At 42.5% G+C, this 13129-nt stretch overlaps 1 protein-coding gene across 1 annotated transcript; it reads left to right on the plus strand.

The window, feature by feature from the left end:
* Nucleotides 1-318: 318 nt before the first annotated feature.
* Nucleotides 319-5231, plus strand: LOC306814894 (uncharacterized protein; the record flags this gene model as incomplete). The annotated part of the gene is made up of 3 exons (XM_079331389.1): nt 319-650; nt 1964-2080; nt 5004-5231. The coding sequence occupies exons 1-3, from the start codon at nt 336-338 to the stop codon at nt 5229-5231; spliced, it is 660 nt and encodes a 219-aa protein (XP_079187515.1). The 5' UTR covers nt 319-335.
* Nucleotides 5232-13129: the final 7898 nt, after the last annotated feature.

Raw genomic sequence — 13129 nt, forward strand, 5'->3', positions numbered from 1 at the left:
GGCTGTAGAGGCTTTCTGACCTGCACCAGAGAATCTGTGCATGCATCCTTATCTCCTGAATGAGCAGGATTTCTAACAAGTGTGTAGATGCCAGAAAGGCAGGAATGGTGGTGCAGGACTGAAGAGAACATGAACTCTAGAAATGTCTCTCACAAGGAGTGAGCTCACACTGGAAGCCACCTGCAGAGCCAGGATGGAGCTGTGGAACAGGGCTGGTTGTCAGTCACAATGGAAGGACAAAGCAGAAGTGGAGGGTGGTCCTCAGCAGACCCTTGAGAAATGCCACACCTTCCCTGCCACACCTGCCTGAGAGGCTGTTGGAGCTTCAGTCCCAGATGGACCCTGATTGTCCTGCCAGTGTCACTTTGGAATCTGTGCCTCCCCATGGGCAGAGAATGACCCAGGAGAGCAGCAGCACAATGTCTGGGGAATGTGTGAGCCCATCACTCTTAGAGACTTGGCCCACAAATGCTGTCTGGGAAGTTGAAGCCCATCTTCTCTTGCTTTCTGTGCAGGCCCTTCTAGAGAGAGAGCATGAGCAGATTGCTTTAGCAGATGTGGCATGCCAGACTGAGGGAGAGCTGTTCCCAGCCCAGGATCAGGAAGAGCAGCTGAGGAAACATTTGGGGGAGCCACAGGAGAATGGCCAGGTAAGCCTGGCTCACCAGGTGAGAGAGTAGAGGGCAGGAACAGGGGAATAAAACAGAGCTTTTAGGAGCCCAGTAGTTTTTTCTTAGCAATTTACGGAAAGAATTCTAAAGAAGAATTCTAAAGAAAAGAAAACTAACCCCCAGCATCAGGGGAGAAGCTTTTTCTAAGCAACTTCCTTTCCTTAATGCTGAAGTTTCCCCCCTCAAATTCTTCTATCTTAAAAAACCACTGTGAAATAAAATGCAAGTTTGTAATACACAAACAACTTGTTCTAAATATAGAAGTTATAACGAAATACACTTTCCTTCCCTCACTGAGCACTTCTAGATGCCAAGCGAAGACTAATGGAACGCAAAAAAAATGACAATTGTGGACTTAACCCTCTACTGAGTAATGCGAGGTCACACACTAGGTAGCCATAAAACATTTGGCTTTGTGTCTGCTACTTTAACCTTGGGAACATCATAAAAAGGAAAAGAAAGGGCAGGAAGTCATAATCTGTGGTCAGAAACTTTAATGCTACTTTTTAAAGCATATTTTAAATTCAATAGTAATCTCAAGTTTTCTCTCGGACTCGTAAATTGTGTCCTAGTGTAGCACTATTTGAAGGTCCAACGAAGCTATAGATGTTAATTATTTAGGAGAAAAGACTCTTTTCAACTAAAGCTCTAGTAGCAGATAGTTTCATAACTGTTGTTAATCTAGAGCAGCGTAGAGCAAATGAAGTGTTTTCATACCTTGTCAATTTCCCTTCCTACATCTTTAATTCCTAGCAACATGGGAAACTATTTTAGTTTCTGCATTCACCAGAACTGTTGTTAATTTAATTTTTCAACTATCGATTAACTGTTGTTAATTTACCTTTTCAAAGTTGCTTTCCTTTGATGTTCATGGAAAGTGACAGAACCTAAACTGTGTGTTTCACCTGCAGCAAACTCTGCTGATAGAAAATTTCCTTTGTGCCACCACCATCTTCACTCTGGCTTCTTTCAGACTTTGGAAGTGGATGCCATGCAGCAAGTGCTATGTTTTTGCAGTACATACATGCCATATCCTTGGCCTTTCTCTTTCAGACCAGTTGCTTTTTTGTTGTTGTTGTTTTTGGTTTTTGGGGTTTTTTGGTAGCATTCTCTCCTAGCACTGTGCATTAGAGATTTATTTGCAATGAAAATTTAATCATGCTTTATTCATGGATGTTAGGGTCAGCAATCAAAGCAAGTCCACTCAATGGGCTCAAGGAGATCCAGTTCATCCCAACTGGTGTGTCTGAAGGAGAATTACTGTTAAAGCTGGGTCTGTTTTTTCTCTTCAGGTCAGAGACCAGGCTGTGGCATCAGGTGCTGCAGCAGCCACGCTGCTCCCCAGCCTGCAGCTGGAGATCCTTTCAGAGGAAGCAATGAGGGGCAGACCAGAGGCTGCAGCATTCCAGGTCAGACTCTAAAACCAATCCTGTTTATTTGGTTTTTTTTTAATTTTGTTTTTTTTTTTTCGTCTGAGATACAACAGGCAGATAGACTGCTCTGAGCACATGGAGAGCAAAAACTTCAAAACTATTGTAGTCAAGAGTTGAAAGACAATTTCCTTGTATGCTCTTGCATATGGTATTTCAGAGATGATAGCAACTTCTAATTTTGCAGTAACAGTGTTAAGTAACAGAATACAAACATGAAGAAAAGTATATATATACCTTAAAATTAATATCCCTCTATCCTCATTTTCCCCAATAATATACATAACACTAATTTAAAAAAAAAACCCAAAACAACGAAAACCCACACACACAAAAAACCCCACAAACGAAACCAAAACCAAGTAAGAGCCCCACAAACAAAGCCAACCAAACAAAAAAGACAAGATTTTTCATGCTTCTTCTTGGTCAGTACCAGGTTTTTTCAACCCACAGTTCTAGAATTAACTGTGGGTTTTTTAGCATTCTTCATTTAAAAGAAACTATTTAGAATGTTTAAATATAGAAGACATTTTGCTTATGTAGGTTTAAAGACTTGCATATTTCAAAATACTGATTTTGTTATGACAAAACAGTGAATGGAAAAAAAGACAAATTAGTGCCAAGACAGAATTTTTTTCCCAATGAGACAACAAAAGGAAGAGTGAGTACATATTTCTTTCATTGTGCTTCTCTGTCTGAATAGGAGAGAGAGCAGGTAATCAAGTAAAATGCAAGGAACATAGACAAGGGAAGTATTGCATGCAGTGTGGAGCTTTTCTGCAGTAATTCCTTCCAATTTGTTGTAGATTTTCTGTTCTAATGCAGTATATCATTGCAGGACCATGGCGACAATAAACATTAAGAGAGGCAGATTCTAATCTGGAAATTTCTCACAGTTGCCCTCTTGCATGCATACATGCATTTCAATATATATAAATAATAAATAAAGATAGAAATTATGTGCATTATCATGTTGTCACACTAAAATACGGAAATATGTAATGCCTTGAAATTCCCATGAAGTTCAATTAGCACAGATGAACTTTTCTGTCAAAGGGTAGAATTACAACTGCTTCCCCAGTTCAGTGATTATCCATTTTAAAGCTACACAAAAGGACTCACAGGTGGTATCTTTTCACAGGAGGCATTGTGGTAATCACCACCTTTTAAATCTCACTTTTCTTATTTGGTAGTGGGTGCTACTTCTGGTTTGTTTGTTTTTTTTTTTGTCCCGTCCCAGCTCCCATTCCTTATGACCTCGCAATGATTGCAGAAGCACCTGCAGTCTGTCCATCTTTCTTTCTGAAAGGGAATCAGAAACACAAAATGTTGCATTTCATATATGCAAAAAGTGCATATTGTATGACTAACATAGTACAATATGTGCTGGGGAGATCCCTGGTGGGGCAGAATTGTAAAGTTGTTGTTCACCTGGCAGCTTCAGGTACACTTGGTAACTGAGGACATAGATAAACAGCACCAATGGCTCACAGTCTGTGGCACTGTGAACTTGCTTTTCTCCTTCCCTTTTCCTCTTTCTCTCTTTCCCCATCTCTCTTTCCCCTTTTTCCTTCACTCTCTCCCCTGCCCTCATGTCTAGTTCCTGTTTGATTCCTTTCCATGCACATTATTGAGGTTTTGCTATAAAATTGGCATTTTAGAGCCAGAGATCACCCAATGGATTTTAATTTTACTCTATGCCAAACTGTATTAAGGGCAATCGTGCAATCTCGAGGTGAGCAGATGGGAATTATTCTAGGGATGTTTGTCATTGAAAACTGTGGAGCTGTTTGCAGGCACATCCTCTAGGGCTGCCTTAGTCTGTGACTGGCACATTTCAATTAAAATCTGCAAGAATCGTCTTGTAGGACTAGAACCACAGCACCAAGAGATTTTGGAGATTCTTGCTGATGAGAAAAGATGTAATATGAGTTAATTTGCCACTGCTGTTTCCTAGACACCACAACTAAACAACCTGATTGATTTCAGCTGTGTTAGCATCTATTCAGAAGAGCAGCAGTGTGAAACCACAGGAAAACTGCAAAACATCCTTGTAAATCCCTGTTTGTGGTACTAAGCTGATTTTTGCCTATACCAAAGGTTTACATTCAAAAGACCAATTTCATACTATCTGAAAGGAAAAATTACAAATGAAATAGCAAATAAAAGATCTTTAACCACTATAAAGAAGACCAATAATTTCAGCAGTTAGTTGAGGTTACTTGGGGTACAAGTTGCCAGTACTACAAAATCATTTGCACTGTCTTGTCCAGCTAACTTTATCATCAGTCTAATCAATATAACAAAATGGGTACATTCTTCCACTGCGTAAGTGGAAACTGATACATTTTCCCTGTTATATTGCAATCAGATAATTTGTTTTCAGAGGTCTGTAGGTTTACAATGTTTCTTTTGTTAGTGCCAAGTTAATTCTTTTTCTATGAAGTGGAAGGGTTAATAAATAGACTAATTTTGGAAGTGTGAACATTATCCTGAAACTGTGTGGTAATTTTTTGTGACCAGAAATTGAACCTGCACTTAGTCTTGTATTGAAAGAAAATGAAAAATTCCATCAAGAGCTCAGTCTTGTACTGCATTGAAAACATCTCATTAAAGCCTCTTCTAACTAGGGTGTGGAGTCATTCTGTTTTCCTCAATGATATTAATACACAAGATTTTTAAAAAATTAAAAATCAAAATTTTAAAGAAATAAAAAATCCAATAAAAAAATATTTTTTAATATTTTTAAGTCCTGGGGACTGAAATTTTGCCTGGCTTACAAACTGTATTTGATTTCTTCGCTAAAAAAAATCTGTCTTTTATAACAAATTTGAATGTGCACTATTTGGCATTTAATTGTAGTGTGCCTGGCACTGATTATTCCTTTTACTTTTACTTAAAGCACGTCCTTATAAGTTTTATGGATCTCTACTCACAGGCAGCTGTCAGAGTAGAAGCATTACCAATAGGAAGAGAATCTTTGCAGATTCGCTCTGAACCTGAAGCAGCAGTTACGCCTCCTGCTGCTGCTCCTGATGGTAAGTCTGCTTTTCAAGCAGTTAGAGTCACTTGCATGTGCGCTAAGAGCAAACATCTCCCTTCATGCTGCGCAGCTTCTCTAGACAAATAACAATAATAAAGTGTAAAGAAAATGGAGTAATAAAATTTGTGTTAACAAAAATATTCTGAGACATTTTTCAGAAAAGAAAGGGAGTGGTGACAGCTAAGTCAGACATGAAAATTTTGTCAGGAAGACTGTAAAATAAGTTTGTTTCCTTGATTAAAAAAACCCACCCTAGCAATTATAAGGATGAGGGGTGAAATATCTCTTTAAGTATTTCTAGCCCATCAAATAAAGTGCAATTGTTTTCCACCATTTCTGAGGGTCGGATAATTATTGTAATGTCAATTGCCTAAAAAAAAGGTTAATATCTGTAATAAGGTGCCCGTGTTTCAAATAAGAACTTTAAACAAGAATCACACAGTCATAAGTACTCCACATACGAGCCTTTGTTAGAGGGATTCAAACGAAGACGTAGATTCTGTCTTGTTTTGTTCTAATTCTTTCTTCTATTCCAGGCCATCAGGAAGAACCTAGACACGGAACCTACATTTTCTCTAGAAACGACACAACCACCAGTGTGATGCCCTACAGAATCTACTCTGTGTCTGGAAATGACATAACCTCCAGTGTGTCACACTAAAGAACCTATAGTCTGTCTGAAACCAACATAACCTTCCATTCCAATAAAACCACTATAATTTCTATGCAATTCCTTGGTTTTTAAAATTCACTTTCTCTGAACAGAAGCTTTTTGACTTTGCTTTGTACCTGAGGAAAACATAACACCGCCTGGCCCTGGTCCTGGTGGTAAGTCTGTTTTCAAGCAATTCTAGTCACATGAAGGTGAGTTCCTAACCAGCATATCACAGAATCACAAGGGTGGAAGAGACCTTCAAAATCAAAAAATCGATGCACTAACAGCTCAACTAAACCATGGCATCATATCCAGTCTTTTTTTAAACAAATCCAGGGATGGTGAATCCACCACCTGCCTGGGCAGACCATTCCAGTACTTTATCACTCTGCCCATAAAAAACTTTTTCCTAATATCCATTCTATAGTTCTCTTGGTGCAACTTAAGGCTGTGTCCTCTTATTCTGTCACTTGGTGCCTGCAGAAAGAGACCAACCCCCACCTGACCACCAGCACCTTTCAGGAGGTTGTAAAGAGTGATAAGCTCATCCCTGAGTCTCTTTTTCTCCAGGACAAACAATTCCTGCTCACTCAGCTGTTCCTCATAGGACTTGTGTTCCAAGCTCCTCATCCCTCTGGACACACTCAAGTGTCTCAATGTCTCCCTGAACTCAGGGGCCACAGCTGGACACAGCACTCAAGATGGGGCCTCACCGGTGCCAAGCACAGGGAAAGAATGACCTCCCTTGCCCTGTTGGTCACACTATTCCTGATACAGGCCTTTGGCCCTCTTGGCCACCAGGGCACACTGCTGGCACATGTTCAGTCAGCTCTTGACCATCACCCTCAGGTCCCTTTCTGCCTGGGCACTGTCCAGCCACACTTTTCCTAAGCCTCTAACGTTACAGGGCTTGATTGTGGCCAAAATGCAGGACTCACCACTTGCACTTATTAAATCCCATCCCATTGGACTCTGCCCATCCATCCAACCATTCCAGGTCTCTCTGCAGAGCCCTCCTACCTTCCAGCAGATCGACGCATGATCCCAGCTTAGTGCAATCTGCAAATTTACTAATGGAAGACTCAATGCCCTCATCCATGTCATCAATAAAAATACTGAACAGAACAGGCCCCAGCACAGAACCCTGGGGGACACCACTGGTGATTGTTTCCCAGCTGGATACAGCACTGTTCACCATCACTCTCTGAGCCGAGCCATCCAGCCAGTTCTTAACCCTGAAAAGAGTGCTCCTGCCCAAGACACGGGCTGCCAGCTTTTCCAGGGAATGCTGTGTGAGACTGTGTCCAAGGCCTTGCTGAAGTCCAGGTACACAACATCCACAGCCTTTTCTGCATCCACCAGGCAGGTCACCTGGTTATATAAAGAGAGACCAGCTTGGTCAAACATGACCTTCCCCTCCTAAACCCGTGCTGGCTGGCTGTGATATCCTGGCCATCCTGTAAGTGCTGTGTGATGGCTGTCAGTATAAACTGTTCCATATGCTAACCTGCTACTGAGGTCAGGCTAGCAGGCCTAAAATTACTAGGATCCTCCTTCCCACCCCTTTTGGGAATGGGTATCACATTGGCCACCTCCCAGTCATCAGGAAGCTTGCCAGTGATCCAGGACTGCTAGTACATGATGGAGAGCAGCTTCCCAAGCTCATCTGCCACTCCCTCATCAGCCTGGGGTTGATCCCGTCTGGTCCCCTAGATTTATGAACATCCAAGGCACTCAGCAGTTCTCTGACTGCCTCTTCCTGGATAACAGGGGGACCATTCTGCTCTCTGACACCATCTACCATCCCGGCTGTCCTGAGCACAAGCCATCTTCCCACTAACCACTGAGGCAAAGAAGGTGTGGAACACCTTTGCCTTCTCCTCTTCTGCACTTGCTTAGTTCCCTCCTGCATCCAGTAGAGAACAAATGTTGCTCTTATTCTTCCTTTTGCCATTAATGTCTCTGTAAAAACAATTCTAGTTATTCTCTACAACAGTTACCAAATTAAATTCAAACTGAACTTTGGGCCCCAAATCTTTTTCCTACCTGCCACAACAACCTCGTTAAGTACTTCTTGAGAGTCCTGTCCCTACTTCCAAAGATGATACATCGTCTTTTTATTTCTAAATTCCTTCAAAACCTCATTAGACATCCAGGCTGGGTTGTTTGCCTCATCACCTCAACATGAGGCACAACGAGACAATCTGTTCCTGTGCCCTCAAGATCTCTGCTTTGAAGCACACTCAGCTTTCCTGGAATCCTTTGTTTCTAAGAGCTGCTTCCTGAGGAGCTCTCATTGAGTAAATCACCTAACTAGGCTGAAGCCTGCTCTCCAGAAATGCAGTGTAAAAGTCTTACTGGAGTTTCTCTTCATTTCATGAAATGTCAAAACTCTCTAATTTCATGATCACAGTAACCCAAGCAGGCTCCAACCACCACATCTCCCACCAGCCCATCTCCATTTGCAAACAGCTGGTTGCATATTGTCCCTCCCCTTGTGGGTTCATTCCCCAGCTGCAACAAAATTTTCTAAGAACTCTAAGATCTTTCTGGACTCTCACTTTTCAGCTGTAGTAAGTTCCCAGCAGATGTCTGGTTGAAGTCACCAACAAGAACAAGGGTTGGTTATCCTGAAACATTCTCCAGCTGATTATTGAATAAGTTGTCCACCTCTTTGTCCTGGTTGGGTGGGTTATAACAGACTCCCAGTAGGATGTTTGCCCTGTTGGCCTTGCCCTTAATTCTTACCCACAGGCATTCAACATCATCATCACTTCTTTCAATTTCCATGGCATCAAAAGCCTCCCTAATACAAATGGCAGCCCCTTCACCTCTTGCCCATTTCCTGTCTCCTCTGAGGAGCTTGTAGCCATCCAGTGCAGTGCTCCAGCTGTGTCAGTCGTCCTACCAACGTTTCCGTGATCGCGACTGCATCACAGCTTTGCTGTGGCACCACGGCCTCCAGCTCCTCTTGTTTCTTACCCATGCTGTGTGCATTGGGATACATGCAGCTCAGCTGGGCTACTGATTTCATCCCAAGCTCAGGCTCACCAACCTTGGGCCTGTTTCCGACTGCCCAGCTGCATTCCTTTCCCCCTTCAAATGTAGTTTACAGCTCTCTCACGGAGTTCTGCCAGTTCATGAGCTAAAAATCCTTCTGCCCTTTACAGTGAAATGGAGCCTATTGAGTTCCATTGGGCCAAGGGCCTCCTAGGTGCATCTCACTTCATGCTGCACAGATTTCTTGCATGAAAGTGTAATCATACTTAATTGTGAACATAATGGAGCAGTAAAATTAGTGCAAATAGAAATGTTCTGAGACATTTTCAGAAAAGGAAGGAGGTGGTACAAGCTAATGAAAGGGCTACTGTATTTTTTTGCTGTTGTTTCACACTTCTATGGAGATTTTTTTTCAGTTTGGGTTTGTTTGCTTAGTTGGTTGCATTTGTTGATTTTGGAGAGTGTCAGAGGTGGGTAGTTGGGTTTTTGGTTTTTAATTTGCTTTGATTGTTTTACTTTTTTTTTTGTCTTTATTTTGTTTTTCTATTAAAGGCATTTACTTTTCTTTCTCTTAGAAATCATTAATGTTTTTATAATAGTGTTTTCTTGTAAACACAACCATTTCAATTTGGTGCATTTCTTTGCTTACAATATTTACCATGCCTGAAGTTAATTTCTTTTCTCTGAGCAGAATCATTTCCTCTTCGCTATTTACCCCTAGGACCCATTACTCATCTTGATCTTGCTCCTGATGGTAAATCTACTTTTCAAGTAGTTAGAGTCACTTAGATCTGGGTTCTGAAGCAGGACCTCCCTTCATGCTGCACAGCATCTACAGGCAAATAACAACGATAGTTATGTGCAAAGATAATGGAATAATATAATTCATGGTAACAGAAATGTTCTGAGATATTTTTTAGAAAAGAAAGGAGGTGGTGAAAGCTAAGACAGGCATGAAAATTTTTGTAAGGGAGAGTGTAGAATAAGTTTCTTTTGTTGATTATATCACCCTCTTTCACAATTATAATGATGAGGTGTAAAATATCTCTGTAAGTATTTGTAGCACTTCAAATAAAGTGCTCTTGTTTTCCACCATATCTCAGGGTAGGATACATGTTGTAATGTCCTTTGCCTAAAAAGGATTAATATCTGTAATCAGATGCCCTGTGTTTTAAATAAGTATATAAGAATCAAACATTTGTAAGTACTTCACAGATGTGCATTTGTCAGAGGTAATTAACAGCAAATGTAGATTCTGTCTTGATTTGTATTTTTCTTTTTTTTTTTTTTAATTCCATTATGCTGGGGTGAGCCTACACAAAGACCCTACACTTTGTTAGGAACTGACATACCCTCTGGTGGGTTACCATACAGAACCCACTCTTTCTATGGAACCCACAAAAGCTCTTGCATGTTGTTATGGGTTATGTTTTGACTAGCTCCTCTCCCTACCCCCCACCATGGAGCTGCCGGCCCCTCCCCCGGGCTGTTTTATCTAGCCGGGTGTTTTTCGGCTTTTGGGGCTTTTTGCCGCTGCTTCTGCTGCTGCTTCTGCTGCTGCTGCTTGCCGCTGCTTCTGCTGCCCCCCTGCCCCCCTTCCCTCCGCTGCTTCAGCTGCTTTTCCCCCCCGGCTGCCTAAACCGCCCCCCCCCCCCCCCCCCCCCCCCCCCATCCCTAAGGTTTGCACCGGCTCCAGAGGACACGGATCTGAACTTCGGAGACCACCTCTGGAAGTCTGCCAAAGAAGCTCTGCTGCCCTTCCCGGCGAAGATCTGCCGAGTTCATCTCAATCTGGGTCTGTGCTGGGAAGTGTTTCTTTTGTATTTTGTTAATAAAAAAGTTTTTTCCACTTTCCCCTGAAGAAAATTCTTTCCGAGCTTGGTGAAGGAAGGAATTGTAAGGGGGGGAGGGGACCCTTTGGAGGTCTTTTTCCTAAAATTTGTCCCAAACTTGGACAAATTAATTTGGTGGCCCGTACGGGGAAACCAGAAAAGTGGAAAAAACTTTATTCTAATAATATTTTGTTTGCAACTGTTGGTATTGGTATGTCTATTGAATCCAGAATGTCTTTTGTTGTGGGAGCCTGCCTGTATGGGTGGTTATTAAGTTTATACCGTTGTGGTCGTTGGGCTTGTTTACCTATCCAGAGATAGCTCCGGTGCTCTCTTTAATACGAAGTTTTTGTATTAAAGGGGTATTAACCAAAATACTCATCGGGCTAGGCTTGGTGATAATGGCATATAAGAGATTTATAAGAATGCTAGAATCGGCTTCAGGAATATATAAATCATGGCTTGTGTTATTTCTTAGAGGAGAAGCAGGAAAAGAGGATTTTCTGCCTTTATTTCCTTTCCTCTCCTCTGAATTAGTTACATCTGTATTAGAAAATATTCAGACCTCCCTGAATATTAAGGACATTATCTTTTTGGCAGTTAATTTGTTAAGTCTTTGTTGCACCATTTGCAGTTTATACAAAATTAAGGCCGAGATTTCTAAAGGGGCTGGGAGGACTCCTGATTTGGAAGTCAAGCTGGGCAGGAGGAATCTTGAGTGGAATGGCAAATGGGAGAAAATGGGCCAGATTTTAAAGGAGTTTTCTGACCCCATAATTTGGGAATTCCCATCAGAACAGATTCAAAATCCGATTGAGGTTGCAAGGTACTTAAAGGGGAAGTGTCAGGATGGTTCTAAAGAGAAAAGGATTATTGCAGTGAGCTGGGCCCTGGCACATGCATATCGTACCCTGCTAGGCACGATAGAGCAGGAGACAGAGGAGAGGGAACAGGGAGATAAATTATCCCCTATCCCAGTGACTCAAGTTGCAGCCAACCCCCTAGGCCAAAACCCAGCAGCTAAACTGGAGAACAAGCCCCAACCAATGGCTGTGGCTACTAGTACGAGAAGTGGGAAATGCATCAAGAAGACTGATAGGCTAGTGGAAGATGATGATGATGATGATGCTGGAGAGGGACCTTCAACACCTCCTGATGTAAAATCAGGAGTTAAAACAAGTAATGGAAGAGCAGAGACTAATAATGAATCCCTTTCCCTGAAGGATCTTCGTGGTTTAAGAAAAGATTACACCCGGAGACCTGATGAATCTATTATTAGCTGGCTGGTTCGTCTCTGGGATGCAGCAGGGGAGGCCACGGTTTTGGATGGCTCTGAGGCGAGACATTTGGGGTCTCTGTCTCATGATCCTGTTATCGACCAAGGTGTGATGAGGGGAGCTAACCCTCAAAGCCTTTGGGCACGGGTCCTGGATAGCGTGGCACAAAGATATCTCTGTGCAGATGACTTATATGTGCAGCAGACCCGATGGAAAACCATAGAGCAGGGGGTCCAACGCCTCAGGGAAATGGCAGTAGCAGAAATTATTTTTTCAGATGACGTAACAACTAGAAATCCAGACCTGGTACCATGTACACCGGTGATGTGGAGAAAACTTGTGCGGCTTGGGCCACCTGAATATGCGTCTGCCTTAGCGATAATGAAGAGAGATGAGGTGTATGAGACAGTACTCGATATGGCAAAGAAGCTTCGTGCATATGCGGATGCAGTACATGGTCCGACTCATGCTAGAATTGCAGCTGTGGAAACACGCTTGCGAGACTTAGAAGATAAAATAGAGAAAAATCATCGGAAACTCAGGGAGGAGGTTAAGGAGGACCTCCTCCAAATTTCAGCTGTACAGATTAGAGACCCTGGTACACAACGCAGACGTTCCCCCAGCTGGGAGAGGAGGTACACTCCCCGAGCTGAATTGTGGTTTTTCTTGCGAGATTCTGGAGAGAACATGAGAAAATGGGATGGGAAGCCTACGGCTGCTCTGGCAAAACAAGTGCGGGATTTGAAGGAAAGAAAGATTGAAAGAGAAAGTTCCACCAGAAGGAAAGCCGCTCCTGTCTCTCGCAGCCAAAGTGCTGAACGTGATACTGATAATGACATGTCTGATCCTCTTGAGGGAACTTCTAAGATGTATGCCCCAGAAAAGAAGGAGAAACAGGCTTAGAGGGGCCCTGCCTCTAGCCAGGGTGAGGCGAGGGAAAATCGTGTTTTTTGGACTGTGTGGATTCGATGGCCTGGCACTTCGAACCCACGGAAATATAAAGCTTTAGTGGATACAGGTGCACAGTGTACAATACTTCCATCAAGACACATGGGAGCAGAATCTGTTTCAATTGTTGGTGTGACAGGTGGATCGCAGGACTTCACCCTGGTGGAAGCGGAAGTGAGTTTAACTGGAAAGGATTGGAAGAAACATCTTATTGTGACTGGTCCAGAGGCCCCATGTATTTTGGGCATAGACTACCTTCGGAGTGGGTATTTT

The sequence above is a fragment of the Erithacus rubecula genome (assembly GCF_903797595.1).
Source record: "Erithacus rubecula genome assembly, contig: SUPER_Z_unloc_3, whole genome shotgun sequence".
In the NCBI taxonomy this organism is placed as follows: Eukaryota; Metazoa; Chordata; class Aves; order Passeriformes; family Muscicapidae; genus Erithacus; species Erithacus rubecula.